This window comes from Citrus sinensis, chromosome 5 (assembly GCF_022201045.2).
Source record: "Citrus sinensis cultivar Valencia sweet orange chromosome 5, DVS_A1.0, whole genome shotgun sequence".
Lineage (NCBI taxonomy): Eukaryota > Viridiplantae > Streptophyta > Magnoliopsida > Sapindales > Rutaceae > Citrus > Citrus sinensis.
In genome coordinates, this window is record NC_068560.1 from 15,318,847 (window position 1) to 15,343,060 (window position 24,214).

A 24,214-nucleotide genomic window follows, 5' to 3' on the forward strand; every position below is an offset into this window, starting at 1 on the left:
CATGTTGATCCAAATGACTCTTTTATATCTTTTTCTTCTTATTCATCTTTTATTATTATTATTATTATTATTATTATTATTTAAACTAGATCTAATTAGGTTCATCGGTGAAATCTGCCTCATATATGTTGTTTCATTACAATCTGCCTGAAATCAGATTGAGATGTCGAATTCTAAAATTGCAAAGTTCCAAAATTTTACATGTCATAAATTTTTGAAGAAATGGAATATATGTGTTATTTTAAAATTGTTTTCCTTGATAATAACTGTTAATAATTCCATTATTACACAACAACTATTGCTACAACTTAACACAATTAAGCTTCGTTCTTGAACAAGTCCATGGCACGGCATCATTAATTTTTCAAAGGAAACTGACAGACATGCTTATGGGAGTTTAAAAAATAGCTGGGGCTTTGTTTGTTTATAATTTGTATTAGGATGTTGTTATTTTGAAGAATATTATCGATTTTTTGTTTCAATTTTGATTCTCTTCAATTGTAATCTTCAAAATTTATTAATTTTATTATTTTAAATATCATTATTATTATTAAATTTTATTAACTTTAATATTTAGTTATTATTATTATTATTATCATCAAAATTTATTAATTTTATTTTTTAAATGTCATTATTATTATTATTATTAAATTTTATTTATTTTATTATTTTAGTTATTATTAATTATTGTTATTATTATTTTTATTATTATTATCATTATTCACATATATTATTATTAATTTTATTTTTTAATTAATATCATTTTTATAATAATATTGATACATGTATGTAGTTAATAAAAATTACATTATTTAATACTATGACCATTTTAAAAAAATTAATTTTTATTCTCATTCTTCATTTCTATTTATTTTTAACAAATAAATATTAAAATTTTATTCACATTCTTCATTCACATTCTTCATTCACATTTCAAACTATTTATATTTCTAACTCATTCTCATTCCACCCAACTCTCATTCTATACCAGCACCCCGGTCCAGTCCCACGCATCTTTTCCTTTTTTATTCTAACCTAGTGAAGCAATTGAATGCCCACTTTGCTTACTCATTAAGCAAAGCATAAAATTGAGAAACACAACCGAAGGCCGTTGATCGACAGGTGCAGTCCACGTGTCTGAATCAGGAGACCTCTTCGCTGCATGCAAAAGAATTGAAAAGAAACGGGGACAGGAAACGCCATAAGTACAGCAAATCTATTTAAGCACCATGGCCAAATTCACCAATCCCTTGATTTCATTAAATACTCTCTCTCTGCTTCTGTTTCTGATCATATCTGCGACGGCAAATTCTGAATTTTGCGACGATAAAATGGCCTTGCTTGGCGGAGTACAGGAATCCCGAGGTGCCGAAAACAGCAATGAAATTGAAAGCCTCGCTCGATTCGCCATCGAAGAACACAACAAAAAAGAGGTGTTGTTTTTTAAAAATTGGGTTTCATTTGCTTCTTCATAATAATAATAATTTGTTGAATTTTTTGTGGGTTTTTTTAGAATGCTTTGCTGGAGTTTGTGAAAGTGGTGAAGGCGCAAGAGCAGGTGGTTGCTGGTACCATGCATCATCTAACAGTGGAGGCTATTGATGCTGGTACGAAGAAGCTATATGAAGCGAAAGTGTGGGTCAAGCCATGGTTGAATTTTAAGGATTTGCAGGAATTTAAGCACGTTGGTGATTCCCCGGCCTCTTTCACCTCTTCAGATCTTGGTGTTAAGAAAGGTGATTTCTATCTTTTTTTCAAATAAATAATTATGTTATTTGTTTGTGCATTTATTAATTTTATTTATGTATAGCATGACCGGGAGTGGTTTTCGTATCCCAGAAGATTTTTCCAACTGAACAAGCTAGTACCCACGAAGTCATATGTTATGTTTATATAGAATGTGGCATTTTGTTTTACTAATGAGAGCTTTAGCCTTAGGAAGCAATATACTCAGTACAGGAACATTTTTTTATTTTATCTCAATTTTCTAGATTAGTAGGTGATGATATTACTAGAAATTGAGTTATGATTGCCTGGATAGGGTTTGGTTCATTGTTCTCTCTCTCTTTCTTTTTTTTTTCTTTTTTTTTTTTCCTGCTGTTTCTTGTTTGTGATGCAACTTCTTTTATTTTGGCCACACTGGAGAATGAGTAGGATGGTTCAGTACTAAGAACACTCTGAGGATCATTGTTGTTATTTCCATCGGTTCAATGTAATTTCTTGGGTTAACAATCCTTGGGGAATGTTTGCAGGCATGGTAATGGTGTATCAGATGTGCTCTGTGATAGTGTTTTAATATTTTTTAAATGTAGGATATAATCATTTTATGAAGATATGCGATTTAGAAAATTTTTTATTACTGGGTCCAAGCCACGGTTAAGAAGCAAGTCATGTGGCTGATTATATAATCTGTACTTCCTAATTGGTGCCAATTGTGTATGTTATCTAATTAATTGCTAATGAATGTTATCTAGCAAGTGTGTATATTTCTCTTGTTGACCTGGGTTTGTATCAGATGGTCATTGCCCTGGATGGCAGGCAGTTCCCGTACATGATCCTCAAGTCCAGGATGCAGCCAATCATGCTATCCAAACCATTCAGCAAAGGTCCAACTCCCTCTTCCCTTATGTACTTCAGGAGATTGTTCATGCAAAAGCTGAGGTCAGTTCTTCCTACTTGATATTTTTATTTCTCCATGTTCTTCTCCATTTTCATTTGGCTGATTGTTGCATGATATATATGGTAATTGGAACGGCTCTGTTTTATTTGAGTGATATGTTGTTTGGTATCACTTGCATATTTATCATCAGAAAACTATTTTATACCACCCATGAAAAAATGTAGGTCATTAGCCAGGTTTTCAATTTGGTGTCTAGTTCTCAACTTCTCTTGAAACAAATTCATTTCATACTTGAGAATGAAGAATCTAGTTTTGTTTGTATAAATATGCTGCATTTGAGACAAAACTATCTTCTCTTTTTCCTTCTTTTCTTACTGTATTTTGCTCCTTGATTTAGTTCCTTCCCTAGGTGAACAACCGGGAGAGTTTTGTTCTACTGGCCTCTTATAGTATTTGCATTCTGGAGAACTCGAATTAAAGTGATAAGATCTCATTAAGTGTGGTCTTCAAATATGACATAAGTTGCGGTTGCATTTACTAATGGTGTTTCGGTGGCATGCAGGTGATTGAGGATTTTGCGAAATTTGCCATGCTTCTGAAAGTGAAGAGGGGAGAAAAAGAGGAGAAGCTCAATGTTGAAGTACACAAGAAGGAGGGCACATTCCATCTCAATCAAATGCAACAAGATCAAGAGTGATTTTGGAGATCATTGCTTGTGTTTTGTAGGGAAATTTATGCTTATATCTTGTTCATGTTGGTAGTATTTCTGTTTATACATATCGGTAGCTGTATTTCTCTATCGCTACTGTTGTTCCATGTATCAGTTTCCCTAAGCTAGACCGTTGCTGTGGTAAAAGATCTTTGATCTTCTATTTAAAATATTTCAATAATCGGAATCTACTATTGGAAACTTCAAATAGTATCTTGATGCTGTATTTTTTGGTCCTAAAATAGTGTTTCTGAAAGATTTTATCAATTCTGTACAACAAAATCATACATTATCAATTTTCTGTACAAAATCGTACACTAGTCCTTCCGCCTTCGGCACCGAAAGTTGATTTAAATCTTAAATTCAAAGGAAAATTGGATTTGTTCGGATTTGTTCGCTGGATCTGTTAAAGTAAGCCTCACTTAAGAAAGGAAAAAGGGAAAGCTAAGTTCGAGACAAATATGGTTTTTAGGTCCGATTTTGAAGATATGAAGAATGTAAGTGCAGCTCGTCGAGTACATAGCAAAAATTTGTGCACAATTGGAGAAATAAAACACTCATTTGGTACACACAGTCAAAAGCCCAACACCATGCTGGTAACTTGAGAAAATCAAAAATTTTATCCAGTAATGGTGCTTAAAGTGGTGTTTCTTTTAATCGACTGCTGTCAAATACTCTAATTTTAAAAATTCTGGGAAAACAAATGCGACAAAAATAGTGTAAATGATAAGGGAAGTGCATAAGAAATCTCATGGCATTCGCACATTCTGCATTCCGCAATACAAGTAAAATGCAAGAACAGGAACACAACTCCATCTTTCAACGGCTGAGTAAAAGACTAATAGACAAATCAGAACAAGTAAAAGATTTACTACTAGCAAGGCTGCCAATTTCCTGCTACATTACATAGTTGAAGTGCATAAATCTAGTGCAAGTCTAGTTATGGAAAAGGTAGTTAGAAAATGGTATCAAATAAAATTCGCAAGGTGGCAAAGAACCAGAAGGAAAAGAGAGAGATAAAACATAGCAGCCATTTCTAAGGAGAACTACGGAGAGCGTATATTCATTCTGTGTCTTGTAGGCCATCGCTATGCTTGCAACTACGTTGTGTCTTTCTCTTGTCTGTCTACTACACATTAATCTGATCTGAATGACTAACCTTCTTGCGAAGCTTTGACTTCATAATTACCCTTCTTCATCGTAATCTTCCTCTTCCTCATCTATCCTTCTGCTGAGGTTTGCAATCTGAAGAGGGTCGATGGCCATCCTATCCATTTCCGAAAGAGACCAACCTGGATATTCTTCATGTTTGGTCTCCTCAGAAGGCCCTGCTGATGAGGGTTGGGTTGGTGCTGCAGGAGCTGCAGTCTTTGTGTCCACATTCTCATCTAAATCAGCATTCAGATCAAAATTTCTAGTAGCAGGATTAACACCATCACTGGCTATGACATTTTCCTTTGGCTGTTCCTTTGACTCAGAGGCATTATCCACCAACATTGTGGAGTTTGAATTATCACTAGCGCCATGCTGTGGAGCTGTACGGGGTTCAGGCTCGACCTCACGATGAGAAGACTCTCTTTCTAAATGTCGAGCACCTCGTCCACGGCCTCTTCCTCGACCCCGGCCCCTCCCTCTGCCACTGCCAGTAACATGGCCCATCTCATGCTGTGAGGAATAAAGGAAAAAAATAGCTTAAACCCATTTTCCAGCCACTTGAGAAACTAAAAGCCTACTTTTAATGTCCATCTTTATGTGGAAATAAGATATCTTAAGTAAACCTTAAAAGTTCATCCTGGAAATTAAATAGATTGACGATAGAAAACATGATATCATCTAAACTTGAGTTTCCTCTTTGTTTGACAACGCTTCCTGGCTTCCTGCGTTGTAAACTTTGGAAAAAATTACAAAGAGGAAATAATGACCAAAAGGAACCTAGAGATAGATGTGAGTTACTATCAGGAAATCTTCTCTCTCTCACTCTTTTATGTGAAAAAAAAAAATTATGATAATCATTCATAAATTAAGTTGGTCTCAAAGATAAACAAGCACAGATAAACATGTGATTGAAAAAAGGAATGGCAAAAGATATTCCGCTTTATATATATACATATATATAAAGGACTATCTCACCATCCTGCTCCTCTTTGACTCTTCATCACTGTCATTGCATTCATCACCAGCAGCTTTCCTGGAGGAATAAATGCCGATAAGTAAATATAGAAACATGAACAGGGGAAAGCAAAAAGAACCACGTCATCCTAACCTTCTCTTAGAAATGGATCGATCCTCAGAAGTAGCATCAGAATGACCATGACTATAGTCTGGAACTCGGCTGACAATATCCCTCAGAAAATCAAACACATTATAGCTCTGAACACAATGTTTTCTGCAGTGTAGCAGGATAGTTAAGTTGGATCAAAATGTAGAGATCATTACCATTAAGTGTATGACAAATGCACTTGTCCAAGAACAGCTTAAATGGGGAAAAATACTTTTTGCTAAGCTCTAGAAAAGAAAAAGTAAATGTAGTAAAAGAATAAAGGTTTGATCACAGTAAAGAGAGTTGCAAAAACCATTTATCAGCTGTACATATATATGGTCTTTTTGGTATTGAGGTTGGGCAACTGTAACTTAAAAGTTATAGAACTTAATTGTTTGGTAAACAGTGGCTGCTATGACTTGGAAGCTATGTTGATTTGATCCTACAGTCATATGATGAAAAATCTACAATATATTTGCTACTTTTGTAAAAATTAGTATTTAAAAGCAGCATTTTTTCTACAGCACCGTAGTAGCAAGCGGGGCCATAATAATGTTGCCTCAACACACATCCTCTATTTGTAAACTGCTTTCCACTAATAAGAGGTTTTTTCTTCATATATATAGCCCCCAAATACTCCTGAATTCTTACAGCTTTGAGGCTGCCAGTCTTACACAATTTCTCCATCACTTTCTTTTAAGTGGCTGGCACAATTTTACCATTCCCCAATTTCATAAATTAATTAATTCAACAAGGAGACTGAACACAAGATTAAGTCAATTTAGCTCTGACACCATGTTAAGTTGCCCTAGCAAGGATAAAGCATGCTAAGAAAAGTTGACTACTGCCCGCCATTTAATATTAGACAGATTCTTCATACGGTATAACTATGAAGAACTATGCCTAGTTTAATTGAATCTCATTATACAGGCTTCGATCATACTCTGAAACATTGAAGCAAAATGAAGAATTGTTGATCACAAGCAGACATAAACCAGAGACAAATGACTCAAATCAGATAAAAGAGTCTTGGAAGATAACTTTAAAAAAAAAAACATTAATTAATTCATTATCCAAGGCATCTGACTTCAAGCTTTTTGCATTGCACAGATTAACTTCATGAATATTATTGATTCCATCAAACAACATTAACATGTTGCGCTATCAATCTCAAATATATTACCAGCTCGATATGCACATTTCTCAAATAAAGAACCGCTTCCTGTGGTTAATTATCAAATTGACTCAGTTATCTTATCATACTTTTGGCTGGTAGGTGCTATTATCAAACATATTGATAATTCTTATGAAGGAAAAACTCATAAATGTTTGTCAGAGAAAGCTAAGATCAAATCTAGTCTCTTCTTTTCTACTTTACCAATTTTCTAATTCTGGGTAAGTTACATTGCATGACACAATAAGAAGTCATTTATATGTGTAAAAAAGACCTCAAACAATTCATGATTCACGACATAACATCCCGTGAAACAAAAAACACCAACTATAGTTACCTCCTCAGTCAAACATATGCAAGAATCAGAATACTTCTCATGCACTCAGCTGTGATACAAGTGACCAAGACATCAAGGCATAGTGGAACCATACACACCAGAAACTGACCTTTAATGATAATTTAGTTCTGAGAAACAATCACAGTTAGTAGGCCATTTTTTTTAACCATTTTTTCACAAATTTCAATGGCCTAGCAGGTAAGTAATTCTTCAGGAATTTAAAAGTAGAAGCAAAAAGGATAAACGAGTACTTTTAAATGCAATTTATCTACAGAAGATTCTTTGCCATGTGGACAATTGTATAAACATTTCCTTTTACCTGAAACTCAAGAATTAAACAAAAGTATTAATCTGCAATTTGCCTTACACAACTTATTATTCTGCTACATCTGACATTAAGGCAAAAGCTTTAGATCATATACCTCGATCGATGATTTATTCAGCAACTACATTTTTTTTTTCCCCGGCAACTACATAACAATTGAAGTCTATATTTAATTAGTCCCTCTATTAATCTAAAGTTTCTCGTACAAAACAAAGGGGAATGTAACAATCCCCAAGAACCTAACAATTGATACTGACGAGAACATCTTGAAATACAGAGTCCAACTTCAAGTTCACATATTAATCACATTTACAGCTAAAGAAGAAAAGAATTGAGCAAAGGAAGGTTATTGACACTTACAAATGCAAGGAACTCATTGTCTTTGCTCCTCTCTGAAGGGTTATCTCATATGTACGATCACAGAGGTCTTGCAAAAATAATTCCAAAGCTTTTGCTACAAGAATACCCAAAAAGAGAATAAATAACACAAAAGCATTGATGTTGCAAGAAAATAAGGCCAAGCAGCCACGGCTACTTACAAACTAGAACAGGGACAGCCAATGCTATCTTCCCAACATCCTCATCAGCTTGCATTATCTTTTTAATTCGAGCCTGCACATTTTTTTTAATCCTATTTGTCAGATTACAAGACTAAGTCACATAATGAAAGTAACAGCAGATAAAAAATAACAGGGACAGGTAAAGATAATTTTCAATTTCAGTGCCCTCTAAAAATCGTGAGTGCGGAGCGACAAGGAAAGGAAAACTTAAGGAAGGAGAAATTCTAAGAAAATCAACAATATAAGTGGCCAAAGGAAAGGGGACGCTGCCAAAGAACCAAATAGTGAAGCCTTCCAAAGAGCCAAATAAACTTCTAATAAGTCAGATTCAAGTCATGACAACGATTGAAGATACTCTCAAAGGTCAGCCACTCCTTTCATTCCAAAGCACTAACTCAATCAAATAGGAGCAGTCTTCCAAGCTACATTTCTGTGTTATCACCACAGATAACAGTGCCAACAACCTCCACAACACAAAAACTCCATCCCAGGCCAAACAAAGAAAAGATTGCGTCCAAATCTTTCAAACAATCTCACAATGAAAACAACAATTGAATAACAAACTTCCACTATTTCACTAAAACATATAGCAGTAGTTCTCAACAATCCTCCCTCCTCTTGGTTAGGTTCTCAGCAGTAAAGATATTTTAGAGAGTAGCAGGGCAAACAAAAAGGCTGCCTATTCTGCAGACAAGATTGTCATCCCTCCATCTAAGCAAACAAAAACCTAGAAACTCGAGCCTCTACATGTATTCCAGAAAGCCTACTAGCAAAAAATTGTTTTCAATTAAAATTATCTCCAGCTCAACATCTAATTGACATGAACTAATTTGGTAACTGAAGCCTCCAAGCACAACACTGGAGACTGAGTTCAAAACTTGCTACATACTGACCAATGCCATCTAGTCAATACCATATGCTTTGCAAATATTCTCAAGATGACTATGTTATCACCGACCGTTATCAGATATTTAACTCTTCAGTAGAGACCTGATTCGATCATTTCTTGATAAGTCTCAGATTTGATATAAAGTCAGTGCTAACTCAATCTCAAAAGCCTCAATAACTTAATGAGGCTAGATGAAATGAAAGAAATAAATATGATCCCTTACAACAAAAGCCCTGAAATAGAATAGGATAAAGTATGTTTACAAAATATTGACACAAGACCCAGGCGCCATGTCTATGTCTAACACAAATGCATAGACTCCCACAATGATTTCTATTACAAAGCAACATCCCAACTCAGCCAACAAGGCTAGAGTCATATGACAAGAAACTTCCAACCCACTTCAAACCTCGTAAAATGATCAACCTATTCCAAGCATAAAACAGAGATTAAAAGCAGCAATAAAGTTTCAATATTTCTGCTACACAAAATTTTTCAATTTAATCAAGCTACAGGCTACTCAAGCAGGTGGAAAGTTTGACGTAAACGTTGACCTATTTATAGAAAGATAAGGCAAAAGGTTTGATGAAAACATTGACCTATCTATAGAAAATTAAGGCACGATGCACCATGCAAAATATAACGTAGAAAGGAGGGGAACCATACATGCATAACAGGCTAAAGTCCTCAGATCAAATGTTACCAAATGCGTGAAACCCAAACTTAATTTGAGTAATTTGGCGGATGGAAAATTGATCTATTCTATGTCCAAAAAAGCCAAGTCAAGGTAACATAAAATGGAACTCTAATAACGTAATTCTGTCATTCTATCCTTAAACAAGAGAGTGGCAACAGAGATGCACTAACGGAGAAATACAGATATTCTCATCTCCAAAAACAAGTATGCAAAAAGGCTCTAACAACAAGGAAATCATAAGTCCAATATAATTTACATGTTAATCATAGTTATGGGATAAAACCGATATCTTCCACGAAACAAAAGCAAATTAAAAACCCCATGACATCCCTAAGAATGTGACACCTACCGGCTTCAGAACTAAACCACTAAATAGACCCCCAAACACACAAGCAACATAAAAATTCCCCACACAACTCCCACAAAACTATGTAACACTCAATTGACTTTTAACCTACACAATCATGAACAGGCGAAGTGCAAATGTAACCAAAGATCCCCATTAATACCCTAGACATAAAATAAAAAGCAACTTTATTTCATTAGAAGCCACAATCCTACGATGCAAGTATCTAAAACAAAATACAAGATAAAACCCAGGTCATTTTGTAACATAAGTCACCCGAAACTGAGCCTCCCATAAAAAAATTTTTACAACACACCACCATCATAATCAATCAGTAGAATCCAAAATTAGGTCAAACCATCACCCAGATCACCCATGCCCCGTAAATCCCTAAAACTGAGAACCCACAACTAAGTTTTAGTAAATATCGATTCAAGCAAAGAAACCAATTTCAAATTACGAGGAAAAGCCGACCCAGATCAAATATTCCCACAAATATCAAAAAATAAAATTAAAAATATATATAAACTAACTTTTAGGGCAAAAAAAACAAGAAATCCTAATTATCAACCAATCAATCAGTAAATTAAGCTACTAAGCTAGAATAATTAAATAAAAGAGAGAGAAAGAGAAGACTTACAGCTGGAAAACGTGTATCGAGCTTCTTCCTCATAGTGTAAAAATTTGGAGCATTAAAGTTAAAAAAAAAAACTATATTCTTAGTCGATTAAATTTATTTTTGTCCAAAGAATATTGGTAACATGCAAAAATGATCACATAAAATCTAGTAAACAAAACCCATCTCAGATCCGATAGTATTTTCTTTTTTGTTGCCCAGAAAAAATACAGAGTCTCGTTACAACGGAATATCCGTCCGTACAACTTTGACGAACTAATAGAAGGAAAAAATTAAGAAATAAAATAAAATTATAATGGGAAGATAAAGTCACTGAACAGTGACTAAAAGTTTACAACTGCCTATTCAAGAAAAGTACACGTGCGTAAGTGGATTGTGACCTTTATTATTATTATTATTTTTCCTCTACTTTAAGTTTTCGGCAGGAAAAAATTCTTTTATCCCTCATCCGTCCATTTCATCTTTATTATTTAAATAATAACTGATTTTATCTTATTTTTCAAACAATAACTTAAAACACCGTTAAATTAATTTATCATCAATTTATTACATAATTCATTGAGAAAAAATAAATTTTTTAGTTAAGGAGATACAAACTATTTTAAAATAAGATTATCAAATATAATTAAATAACATGTGACTTTCTATATAAATTTAAAGTTTTAGGATAATTAATAAATTAACAATAATAATACTAAATACTATGTAGATATATATTTAGGACAAAATAAAAAATATAAATTTTATGGGCACTAGAGTGAGTTTTTCTTTTTCTTTTTATCTTTTTGCTTGTCTTTAATTTTAATATGGTTAAAAATAAATAAATAGTACTGTTATTTTATTAAAAATAAATACAGACTCTTATACTTACTTAAAAAAACACACGATAAGGCATAAAAATACAAATTTAATATACTACTGCAGAATAAAATACTCTGCATTAGAGTGTATTTTTTTATCTTTTAATTTATTCTTGACTTTAATATGGTCATTAACCCTTAATTGGAAAAAAAATTATTATTGTTGTTGTTGTTATTACATATACATATCTATTAAAAAAATTTAGTAGACTTCATTACAAAATTTAATGAAAACACAGACAAACATATTTACATATATAGAGCATATTCTTTAGTGTTATCTTTACTTCATTAAATTATTCTTAAATTTTAAATTTATACAAATAGTTAAATGTTATTTTATTATTTTTTAAATTTTTATTTTAAAATGATTTGCATCTATTTAATTGAAAATCTTATTTTTTCATTAACAAATTATATAATAAACTAATTGTAAGTTCGCAGGAAAGTGTTTTAGACTATTGTGGTAGGATTGAAATGAATTATTTTTTAAAAAATAAGGATGAAATAAGTATTTGCATCAAAACTGTAAGGGTAAAAAGTCTTTTTTCCTTTTAGTTGCCAAATGGTGATATTTGATATTTTCCCCAAGTTTTATTTAGAGTTACAGTTTTATCCTTAAATTAATGACTGAATAACCATAAATTACACAAGTTTATATAATTCTTAATACATAAAGCATTACTTCTATCATTATCATACAAAAAACTAAGACATTTGTATAATGTTTAAAATATTACCTGCCTGATCATTATTACGAATAAGATAATAATGAGTTATTTTTAAGGCAATTTATAATAATAACAGTCAAATATAATATCTAATACGATACTATAATGGATAAATAATCAAAATTGAAAGAGAATTTTTTTTTTAATCTAAAGAGATAGGTACTAATAAAAGAATATTAGAAATAATATGTGTGTGTGTGTGTGTGCACGGCTACAAAGATAGGGAAATGTTTGGTATTACATAAGGTTCATTTATCAAATAACTATGGGTAAATATCTATCGACCATCTAATGTTTCACATTTTATAAAAAAATTACTAAATATTTTTTTGTTCTGCAGCTATCTACTTAAAGTTTACAATACACTTTTCTACTTTTTCATTAACACTGTTAGAGGATTTAACAAAATATTGATAAAATAACTATTTTACTTCTAAATGTAAAAAAGTATTTAATTCTTGCTAAATGACAAAAAAAAACAAATTTCATTTTGTAGCTATTGACTCATCAAACCTACTAATTTATACCTCACTTACAACATAAATCAAGAATCCATGTTCATATAATTTATCCTATATAACATATTTTTTACAACAATAACAAATCTTCAACAACAATAAATCACCAATAAATACAATCATAATTATTCAAAAATTAATCAAAATAACTATAAAACCAGTTACAGGAAACTTCAAATATTATAGTGTGTTCCTACCAATAAAAAAATAACGACATAAAACTAGTTATAAGGAACTTAAAGTTTACAATTTATTCCTACCAATTCAAAATAACAACACATTCCAAAATTATCCAAAATAACAACCAATAGGTTTTTTTTTTTTTTACATTCAGGACAAAATAATTATTTATCAATATTCTATTAAATCCTCTAACAATTCTAATAGCAAAGTATAAAAGTGATGCATTTTGTAGACTTTAGATAAAAAACTGCAAAAGAAAAAAGTTTTGGTGTATTTTTGAAAAATACGAAGTGTTAGGTAGTCGTTGGATATTTGGACAATAACTATTGTTAAAGGAATTATTAATTTTGTCGCTCATATTTAATGAAAGTTTGAGAATATACAAATATTTTTTAAATTATCAACAATCCACCCAAAGTTTGTAGAATGCATAAAATTTTCATTATGTCATTTGCTACCTTTAAATTTTATTATGTAATAAGGATAATTTAGTCATTTAATATGATGTTGTTTCACACATGTGCACGCACACACACGCACACACATAAAATGGCAATATTAAAAATTGATATATAATGCAAATTTTTGGGTGGATGGTTGATAAATTTAAAAGGTTTTGAATACTTCGGAACTTGCCTTAATCATCGGCGTAGTTTCCCTATAAACAAATTTAAAATTTAACATGCAAGCTAGAATGATATATATTAGTAGAATCTCTATAAATTAATAGGACTAAGACCATTTAAAATCTATTAATTAAAAGAGAAATTAAATAATCAATGAATTAATAATTTATCAATTAATAGATAAATTAATAATTTATTAATTTACAGAGTTATTTACCATTCAATAAACATACATCAATAACACTTCATTTCTTATTATAAATTTACAATTCGAGATGTCAATCTTAGAACTTCTAGATACAATAAGAAAAATAAGAGATGAGATCTAACTAAATTTAAATTTTAGGAAAAAAAACAAGTAACAATAAAGTCATATTTTATATAAGCAAGTAACAATAGAGTCATATTTTATTAATTAATATATTATAGTCAACTACATTTGTAATTTTAGCAAATTATTAATTTATTATTTAAACAAGACCACAAAGTTTTATAAGATTTTTTTAAGAAAAATATTATGTTATTAATTTAGTCCATTGGCCCAAGACAAGACGGTAATAACTTATTATATAATAGAGATTATTAATTTATCGAATATTAATTTATAGAGGTTCTAATAAAACATAAGAAAATAATTTTAAAATTACTCTATTGAAATAATTTTAGAATTTGATGTATCATGTATTATAAGGTATTTTAGGAACACGAAAAAACGCCCCTATGCATATATTTATACATCAATTCATAAAATCAACACCACCTGGGTGGAGACAAAGTGGTGAAGTGATTCCAAAATGAACATGGTGGTAAACAGGTAATGAAGGCAGTACTAAGAAGGCAATTTAATTGTGGCGATTAGGTGGCCTCGAAAAGACATCACCTCGTTTTTTAACTTTAAATATTTGGGATGATAAATTGCGACGGGGAGGGGAGGGGAGGGAAGGGGACCAATCTCCCCGCACCTATCCCCGATATTTTGCGTATGTCCCCGTCCCCTCCTCATCCCGTCAAAATTATTTAAGAGAATCTCCATCCCCTCCCCGAATAATAATAGGGAATCCCCGAGGGTCCCTGATCCCTGAATAACTAATACATTTTTTTTGTTTCCTATTTTGAGTTAATCATATTAAAATAAAAAATTCAAATAAAAGTAAAGTTCGAAATATATCTTATATTAATATCCATTACAAAAGTCACATACATTAAATTAGTAAGTAATGCAGCATGCAAGTGATACAAACTATCATGAATAAATTAATAGCATAATACAAAATTGTTAGAAATAAAATCAAATTTAGATTCAAAATTAATTTTTCAATAGTGGCGTGGACACTTTATAAATGTGGACTATTCCCTTTACAACACAATAGTTAAGTCGAAGCAAATCAAGTGCAAATATTAGATTAGATTAGATATTAAAATTGTGATTTGCTGTGGGCAATTATAACATCTAAAAATAAATAAAAAATAGATTTAAGATAAATAAAAAATAGATTGAAGTTTAAAATATTTAATGAATATTAAAATTAAAACAAAAGTTTTGGGCTAATAGAATCTGTCCGGTCTTTTTAATGTCCTAAATAAAAATTTAGAACTTTAATTAGTTAATTAGGCCTAAAAGTTTAATAATATAAATATTTTGACATTTTTATTTTTACCAATACTTATAATTTTATAATTCAAATTTTATTATTTATTTACTAGTAATTTTAAAAATTAAAAATTAAATTAAAAATTAAAATGGGGAAATGGATAGGGGATGAGGATTCCACCTCATCCCCGTCCCCTCCCCGAATAAGAAATTGGGTAAAAAAATTTCCCTATCCCTTCCCTGAATAAGAAATTGGGTATGAAATTATCCCCATACCCTCCCCGAATGGGAAAAATCTCCGAGGGTACCCGTCCTCGTGGGAATTTTTACCATCCCTAGGTGAAAGGTACTCTTTTTTCTTTTTGTTTCTATCTTTTTAAAAAATTATATTGTTTGCTCTTTTCTTAAGTTCCAATCTTCTCTGTTAAAGCTTGGTAGAATTTTTAATTATACTTTTATAAATGAATTCATATTCAATTTGATTAGTAATGAATTCATTATAGAATGAACAAATAGTAAGCGAATGTAGATTCATTTCAATTCATTTATTAATTCTACTAAACTAATGAAACGAACCAAACCAAAAATATTCATTTAATTAATGAATCAAATTCAAATTAGAAGAGTTTGGACCTAATTCATTTACTATTCAATTCAAATATGATTTGTTTAATCATTTTGCCACCTCACTTACGGAAGGAAAGGAAGAAAGAAAAAGAAAGAAACTACTAATTGTCTATCCATATACGGTGATTCTCTAAAAATAAAAGCTACCATTTTAAAAGCACCTGCTGTTGAGGGTTAAATATTGCTAGAAATAAGGATCCTTGGCACCCAAACGTGTACATGACATTTAAATTAGAAGCCAAAATACCCTACAACATATAGATCACATTACTGTTAAATTTTTTTTTATTAATTGTATATGTGATCACATTACCGTTTAATTATGAAGGATGGATGCGAATTAAGAAGATCTGCAATTTTAAACTCCAAATACTACAATTGAACAATATGGTTGTTCTTTGATATGCGGTTGATTGCTTTTAATTATAATTAAATTGGTACGTGGCTTGTTAACCATAAGTGTGGACCAGACTAGTGCCCATTCGGGTTCACCTCTAGAACGTACGTCGATGGATTCCCGCCGATATACCCTTTTAATTAATGCTTTACAAAATATGGATTAGATATTTAAACAAGCCTAGCAATAGATCTAAAGGCTCATATATAGTACTAGATCTGGTTCCCAGAAATAGCACTCTGATTGGATGGAAGGAGAAGAGAAGATACAACTGAGGATTGAAATCTGGTCTCGTTGCCTCAGAGGAATGTAACAATTTATATGGCAGATCTGATACAGATCAGTCTGCAAAGCATGCATAAAATTTAAATGCTTTAAAATAAATTGCGGAAATTAAAATGCTTTAAATTAAATTGCAGAAATTTAAACATACAGAACTTTAAACTTATTATAAACTTTAAAAGGAACTACAAATCTTACATTTGATTTTGCTTTATTTTGTTCTTCTTTAAGAAAAGTATAGAAGAAATTGGAAATTAATCCGAATACAGGAAAAATTCTTTGTTGTCTTCCGATTCCTGATTCCCAGGGAGAGAGAGAAAGAGAAAAGAAGAGAAGGAGAGGAAAAAGAGAGAGAAGAATTGGAAAATTCTGAGGAATCTAAGTCTTCCTCCAGAATTATATACAAAATTTTTAATCTTTAACTGTAGCGAGTCTGTAGCTTCTCAACTGTAACTAAACTATAGCTTCTCAACTGTAGCGAAATTGTAGCTTGGAACAGTAGTCTTTGTTACGAAAATGAACATTCTTTTAAAAATACAAGTATAACTCGGGTGAAGAGACATGTGCGCTCTCACTTGTGTCCAGGGGACCACCCGAAGGTACAAACATACATATATATAAGAAAGGAAAATACCTAAAATACAAATGGAAAAATAATTACAATCGGAGTGCGGAAAAATGAAAATTTACTCTTTTTTTTTCAAATGATAATTATTTACAATGCTTTATCGGAGAGAAAATTCCAAAACAGTCGTCTTCATTTTCATCTCCAAGAGAAATAAATGGCTCTTCATTGCCTTCATCATCATCAGAGGAATCGGCAACTGAAGATTTGGATCTTGATGTGAGGAGCTGCTCCATAACTTTAAAATATTCTTCTTCAGTTTTGGCGCTGGCTAAAAGAGATTGGGCTTTGGATTTTTGGGTAAGAAATGTTTCTTGGGCTTTGACATCTTTGATGGTGGGGGGTAAGAAGCCTTTAGAACAGAGCCAATTTTGGATCAGAGTGTCAGTTAATTTGGTCTGTTCGTCAAACTTTGACTACCATTTTACTTTAAAGGTTCTTTGTAAAATGAGTTGGGCTTCTTGAGTATGATATCTGAAATTCCACATCCATACCCATGGGAGGAAGAAATTTGTACAGAAACAGAGAAATGGAGGAAACCTTTTCTCGGATTCAGAAGGGATATAATGGATTTTAAAGAGGTTTAAACAATGGGTGGCATTTGGAGTTAAAATCTGAGGAATTGGGCCAAAAGAGTTCCACCATTGTTGAAACCAATTAGGGAGGCTTTGAACGGTTATTTTTGAATTGAAGAAAAATAACCATGAATGAGATTTCTTTGGGTTTTGTATGAAAAATGTGTTAAACCATGCTTGTTTGTAATCCCAATAGGAATAAGACAAACAATGTGGTAAACGCATTTGAAAATTTGGAGGGAAACTTTTTTGTTTGTGGAGTTGGTCTCCCTACTGGTTTGGGCTCAAGACTTTCAGCATAGTAGCCGTGGAGTAGGCTGGATCTGAATGGGTTTCACTGAGAAATGGTTTGGGCTCAAGACTTTCAGAATAGTAGCCGTGGAGTAGGCTGGATCGGAATGGGTTTCACTGAGAAAGAAATGCTTGAATTTTACAGACTCAGTGGGTTCTAAAATGCTTTGATAATAAGACTGGGGTTTCGTCAAATCCCAGTGTTTGAAAAATCAGCCTTTAGGGAAAAACTTTGAAATAACTTGAAAAGGATAGGTATGGTAAAAACCATCCTCCATAGATAAAATATTTTGGAAATGAGTTTTATCAAACCAATCAGAAGTTTTCTTTGAAAGTTTTGGCTGGGAAAGAACAATTTGAGAAGATGAACTTTCACCAGAAACAACCACATTTTGAGAAGAGGGTTTTGAAATCTCTTTAGGAATATTTTATTGAGGAGAAATTTGGCTTTGAGAAAAACTTTGTAGAGCGAGCATAAGCTCAGGGGATTTAGAAATGGATTTCATCTATTCATTTACCTGCTCATGAGAGGCAAGCGCTTTAGACTGGGCTTCTTGATCCTCTATCATGTCGATCCAAGACTTGATTGGCATGGCAGAAGAAAGCAATTTTTCTTTAGGTGGAGAGGTTTGAGAAGCTTTAGAAGGTGTTTGGGACACAAGGTCTTTAAGAATCCCTTTCCCCTTGTCTTTATTTTTGGGCGGCATTTATCTATTTTGGAGAAATTCCCTAGTTAGAAAATCAAGGATAGAATTTGTATCTCCTTTAATAAATTCAATATCAAAATAAAAAGCACTTAAAATAGCTTGCCATCGTGCAAAAATTTGTTTTGATGGAATGTTTTGAACATTTTTTTCTAAAACATGTTTTGCAGCTTTGCAATCAATTCTAAGTAAAAATTTTTGATTTAGTAAATCACTTTGGAATTTGGAAATGCACAAAACAATAGAAAGAATTTCTTTTTTGATAGTAGAATAATTTTTCTGGCATTCATTCCAGTGGGCAGAAACGCATTGTACTATTTGTTCTTTATCATCTTCCTTTTGTTTTAATATGCCTCCATAACCTAAATTTGATGCATCGATTTCAACAATTTTAGGTAATGCAGGATTTGCAAGAAATAAACATGGAATGTTTTTAACAGAATTGTTTATTAGTCTAACAGCTTTAGTATGTTCATCTGTCCAAGCAACGGAATTCTTTCTTAGCCTATCATGCAGTGGTTTAGACATCCTATTGATGTTGGGATAGAAATCAAGAACATAATTTAAACTACCTAGAAACCTTTGTAGTTGTGTTTTATCAAGAATTTTATCAGGAAATTTATCAACAAATAAAAGCGATCGCTCAATAGGCGTAATAGTTCCTTTAGAAATATAGTGACCAAGGAATCTAACTTTTGTTTGAAACAATGAGACTTTAGAACTAGAAATGGCTAGGCCAGCCTTTCTAGTGCCAAGGTAAAAGGTTTTTAAATGTTTGAAATGTTGATCAATTGTTTGAGAAAAAATCAACACATCGTCTATATAAACTATGCAAAACTCAGAAAAAGGATTATAAATATCATTCATGATTCTTTGAAATTCTAAGGGTGCATTTTTTAGTCCAAATGGCATTACAGTCCATTCATACTGTCCAAAAGGAACAGTAAATGCGGTTTTATAACGGTCTTTAGGGTGAATTTGAATTTGCCAAAAATCAGATTTCATGTCAAATTTTGAAAAAATAAAAGCAGAACACAATTTCTGGAGCAAATCTTTTTTATTAGGTATAGGATACCTAATCCATTTTAATGATTATTTAAAGGTTTGTAATTTATTACAAGTCTTGGTGTTCCTCTTTCTATTTCTGAGTTTTTATTTACATAGAAGGCGGCACAAGACCAGGGAGATCTAGATTTTATAATGAGTCTTTTACTCTCTAAGTCTTTTATCTCATTTTTACAGTGTTGTTCCAATTCCATGTTCATTTAGATTGGATGAGCTTTAGTGGGAATTTATTTTTCATCAAAAGAATTTTCATAGGGCAAATCTACCAAATGTTGTTTTCTGTTCTAAAAAGCAGATGGTAAATCAGCACATATTTCTTTTTCAATGAGATCTTTAAAATCAGAGATTTTTCTTTGTATGAAGTCATTTTGTAATTGACTTTCAATTCTTTGTAAATTTAAATCCTTTTTTAAACAAAACAAGTTATTTTGTTTAGATTTAAGTATGGCATTGATTTGGTTCTGGTAAACAGAACAAGCTTTAACAATATTTAAGTTTCTCGTTTTTGGTTTCTCAATAAAAGGGAAAGCAAGTTTTTGATTTTTTGCTTTAAATGATATACTATCATAATTGACAGTATACGGGGTAATGAGGTTTATAAAAGGGATTTCTAAAATGAAAGTATGGTGTATGTCATTTGTAAGAAGAAAAAAAGATGTCATAAATTCAAAACCATTGTTATGAATAGAGGCGTCAACTTTAGATTTGATTTTTAGCTTTGAATTATTGGCGGCTGACAATCTTTCTTTTGTTTTTTCATGGAATTTTATAGGGACAATATCTTCTTTGATGCAATTTAAATCGGCACCAGTGTCAAAGAGGGTGATGGTGTCAATTTTAAAATCTTTAGAAAAAATTAAAGTGATTTTGATCAAATATTTTCTGGTGGTGATTTGTTTTAAAATAAACAGAAAATCATTGGGTACAGATTCAATGTTTTCAAGGTTTTGTTCATTGTCACCATCGAATTCAACTTATTTATCAGAATTATCTTCTAATTGAACTAGTTGTTTTTGTAAGAGAAGTTGAATAGTTTCAGAATCATTCTTTGGTTTTTCTTTTAATTCTTTAATCTCAAGTTTAATATCTTTGATTTCTTTCTGAAGATCTTGGATATTAGGGGTTGTTTTCTTTGTTTTCTTTGTACCCAAAATTTCAGTGAGATCATAAGAATTCTTCTTGACAATTGGAACTTTAGAAGTTTCTGTTTGAACTTTAGAATCCAGGGTTTTTAAAAGTTTATCAAGGTATTCTTTTTGAAGATTCGAATCAGAGATATGTTTAACAAGCTCAAGAAAGATTTCTTGGTCTTTGGTCAAAACATTGATTTTCTTTAAATAAGAATCTAAATCACTGGTGTCGGAATCACTAGAAGAAACACATTCAGAATCATTTAACTCATCAACCTGTAAAGGTACACTATCTCCCGTCATGAAAGACTCAGAGTCAGAAGACTCTACAAGTAAATTGGCAACTTTAGAAAGAATTTCTTCATCAAGGCCAAGCTCATGGAGCTTTCTGTTCATTCTGCAAAACTTTGCAGTGTGGCCTCTCTTTCCACATTTATAACATGTGGCTTCTTTGTAGTTAAAAGGGGTTTTTAGCTTGGCTTTAAACTCTTTCTTTTTAGAGAAGTTGGGCTTCTTATAAGGCCTCGAAGGTTTCTTATAAGAGAGTCCTCTAAATCTTGAAAGGGTTTCCTATGGCTTTTGGATTTGTAATGTTTTTTGTAAGGTTTTGAAGAACACTTACCATTACAATCTTTAGAAGTGGAAGTTTTAAAGGGGTCATAGTTGAATTGTTTACAGAAACTGCCTAATTCTTGCTTAGATTTCCTAAGCTCCCATTTAAGTCGTTTCTGTAATTTCAAATTTTGACAAATCTTTAAACCTTCTTTATTAACAAAACTAACAAGTTCACCATAGGTAAGCTCGTCATAAGGAATACGGTTGTCATACAGGGCTTTAATGGAATTCCTAACTTTCTCTCCTAAAAGGGTAGTTAAACCTGCAAGGAATTTCTCTTTCCAGGTTATGTGATTTGCATCATCCCTAAGGAAGAGTCTGGTAAAGAAAGTGGTTTTATAGTTTTGGAATTCACTAAGTTTCCTACACCTCAGATTGTGTAGTAACTTGGCATTTTTATCTCTAAGGTGCGAAGGGTCACCTATGAAATGAAGGGATATAGTCAAAATCAGGGTAGCAACAGCAACCTGAATTGGACTATTGAACTCATCAAGAATGGGGGCTCCATTCTCATCGACTTGAATAGAATTTAGGATATCTAATTGTTGCTGTTTAGTGAGAAGATGATCCCACTATCCTTTAAGTTGACCAGTAAAACCAGCAACGAGAATTTCTGTTATAGCTCTATCAGAAGCTCCCGCCTGTGTTTTATAGGCATTAGCTGCCATGGTCATCTGTTGCAACAATCCTAAGATGTTGTATTCAGACATGCCATCAATATTCCACTCATAGACAGAAGATGCATTAAATCGCGATTGATTTAAAGTACTCGGTCTATTATCTATAGCTAGATCTGGTGGAGTCTTGACAGTAGGTAAGGCTAATTCCCAATGAATTTTGTTGACATTAGGAGCAGATGGTTCTTCTTTAAATGCTTCTATATCTGAAGAGGCTATAGAAACATTGTCATGTTCTAGTACACCAATCTTGCTAGATTGGGCACTATCAGGGGCTATTTGGACCTTAGAAGAAGAAGAAGAAGCTTCTATTCTATCTAATTGGTCTCTAATGGCTTTAGCAAAATCTGATTTTGACTCTTGAACAAGCTTTTGGCTAGTTTTTGAAACCTGAAAAGGTTTGAAAATAGGTTCCTTAAGCTTTTTGTCAGAATCTGATTTTGTGCTAATAGGAGAAACAGCTATGGTTGACCTTCGGAATTGGCTTTCTATCCTAGTCAACTGTTTTCCTATTGTATTTAAGTTAATATTACAGAAATTATTCTGTTGAATAATACCACTTAAATTTGCATCAGAATCATTTAGTTTAGGGATTTTGTAAGGTGAGGCTCTAATTTGAACAGGAGGTTCACCGTGATCAATAGTTAAACTCCTAAGAGGTGGATGTTCAGATTCTATGGTTTTCTTACTATCAGAAAGTTTCCACTCAGGAATTTTCTTCCTAACAGTAATAAGGTTCGACTCTTTAAAATGATAAGAAATGTTGTTATTTGAAGAATATATCTTAAACCAGTAAAAAAATAATATATGAATTTTATGTGAATTTATAAATTCATAATGTCTCTTGGATTTCTTTTCTTTGATTTAGAAAATGTCTAAAAAATCAAAGTCTTTTCTCTTTATTATTATCTGAATAAAAATCATTATGGAGAAAAATTTTATTCAATTTAAAGTCTTTTTCGATGACATTAATTACATTTTCTGTAACAGCAGAAAACGTAGGAGATGTTGGAGGAGAATGTTCATTCTCTTCCTGTCTTTGTTCATGTTGAAAAAACAAAAGAAAGATTGTCAGCCGCCAATAATTCAAAGTTAAAAATCAAATCTAAAGTTGACGCCTCTATTCATAACAACGGTTTTGAATTTAGGACATCTTTTCTTCTCACAAATGACATACACCATACTGTCATTTTAGGAACCCCTTTTATAAACCTCATTACCTCGTATACTGTTAATTATGATAGTATATCTTTTAAAGCAAAAAATCAAAAACTTGTTTTCCCTTTTATTGAGAAACCAAAAACGAGAAACTTAAATATTGTTAAAGCTTGTTTTGTTTAAAAAATGATTTAAATTTACAAAGAATTGAAAGTCAATTACAAAATGACATCATACAAAGAAAAATCTCTAATTTTAAAGATCTCATTGAAAAAGAAATATGTGCTGATTTACCATCTGCTTTTTGAAACAGAAAACAACATTTGGTAGATTTGCCCTATGAAAATTCTTTTGATGAAAAACAAATTCCCACTAAAGCTCGTCCAATCCAAATGAACATGGAATTGGAACAACACTGTACAAATGAGATAAAAGACTTAGAGAGTAAATGACTCATTATAAAATCTAGATCTCCTTGGTCTTGTGCCGCCTTCTATGTAAATAAAAACTCAGAAATAGAAATAGGAACACCAAGACTTGTAATAAATTACAAACCTTTAAATAAAGCATTAAAATGGATTAGGTATCCTATACCTAATAAAAAAGATTTGCTCCAGAAATTGTGTTCTACTTTTATTTTTTCAAAATTTGACATGAAATCTGATTTTTGGCAAATTCAAATTCACCCTAAAGACCGTTATAAAACCGCCTTTACTGTTCCTTTTGAACAGTATGAATGGACTGTAATGCTATTTAGACTAAAGAATGCACCCTCAGAATTTCAAAGAATCATGAATGATATTTATAATCCTTTTTCTGAGTTTTGCATAGTTTATATAGACGATGTGTTGATTTTTTCTCAAACAATTGATCAACATTTCAAACATTTAAAAACCTTTTACCTTGCCACTAGAAAGGCTGGCTTAGCCATTTCTAGTTCTAAAGTCTCATTGTTTCAAACAAAAATCAGATTCCTTGGTCACTATATTTCTAAAGGAACTATTA

At 31.8% G+C, this 24,214-nt stretch overlaps 2 protein-coding genes across 9 annotated transcripts in view; one reads left to right on the forward strand and one right to left on the reverse strand.

Moving 5' to 3' along the window:
- The first annotated feature begins 1,067 nt into the window (after nt 1-1,067).
- On the forward strand, nt 1,068-3,537 carry LOC102618591 (cysteine proteinase inhibitor 12). Its single transcript, XM_006471260.4, has 4 exons — nt 1,068-1,433; nt 1,514-1,736; nt 2,516-2,661; nt 3,183-3,537. The coding sequence occupies exons 1-4, from the start codon at nt 1,230-1,232 to the stop codon at nt 3,315-3,317; spliced, it is 708 nt and encodes a 235-aa protein (XP_006471323.2). The 5' UTR covers nt 1,068-1,229; the 3' UTR covers nt 3,318-3,537.
- Nucleotides 3,538-4,177: 640 nt separating this feature from the next.
- LOC102618305 (uncharacterized) overlaps nt 4,178-24,214 on the reverse strand; it is a 35,017-nt gene continuing 14,980 nt past the window's right edge. For 2 of the 8 annotated variants that reach the window (XM_052441909.1, XM_052441913.1), the window contains exons 3-6: nt 7,786-7,879; nt 5,593-5,715; nt 5,460-5,517; nt 4,178-4,994 (exon numbers count right to left, since the gene is read on the reverse strand). In XM_052441909.1, the coding sequence (XP_052297869.1) occupies nt 4,515-4,994; nt 5,460-5,517; nt 5,593-5,715; nt 7,786-7,879 (755 nt within the window). In that variant the 3' untranslated portion in view covers nt 4,178-4,514. Of the gene's footprint in view, nt 4,995-5,459; nt 5,518-5,592; nt 5,716-7,785; nt 7,880-7,964; nt 8,057-10,557; nt 10,821-24,214 lie in introns of those variants that run through there. The other 6 variants (XM_052441911.1, XM_052441914.1, XM_052441912.1 and 3 more) reach the window with 5 other exon arrangements.

Excerpts from the sequence above, each read along its gene's own strand:
- LOC102618591 (XM_006471260.4), top strand. The coding sequence starts at position 1,230 with ATGGCCAAATTCACCAATCCCTTGATTTCATTAAATACTCTCTCTCTG. Across the intron at positions 1,737-2,515 it reads AGATCTTGGTGTTAAGAAAG|ATGGTCATTGCCCTGGATGG; the intron begins GTGATTTCTATC and ends GGTTTGTATCAG. Across the intron at positions 2,662-3,182 it reads TTGTTCATGCAAAAGCTGAG|GTGATTGAGGATTTTGCGAA; the intron begins GTCAGTTCTTCC and ends GGTGGCATGCAG.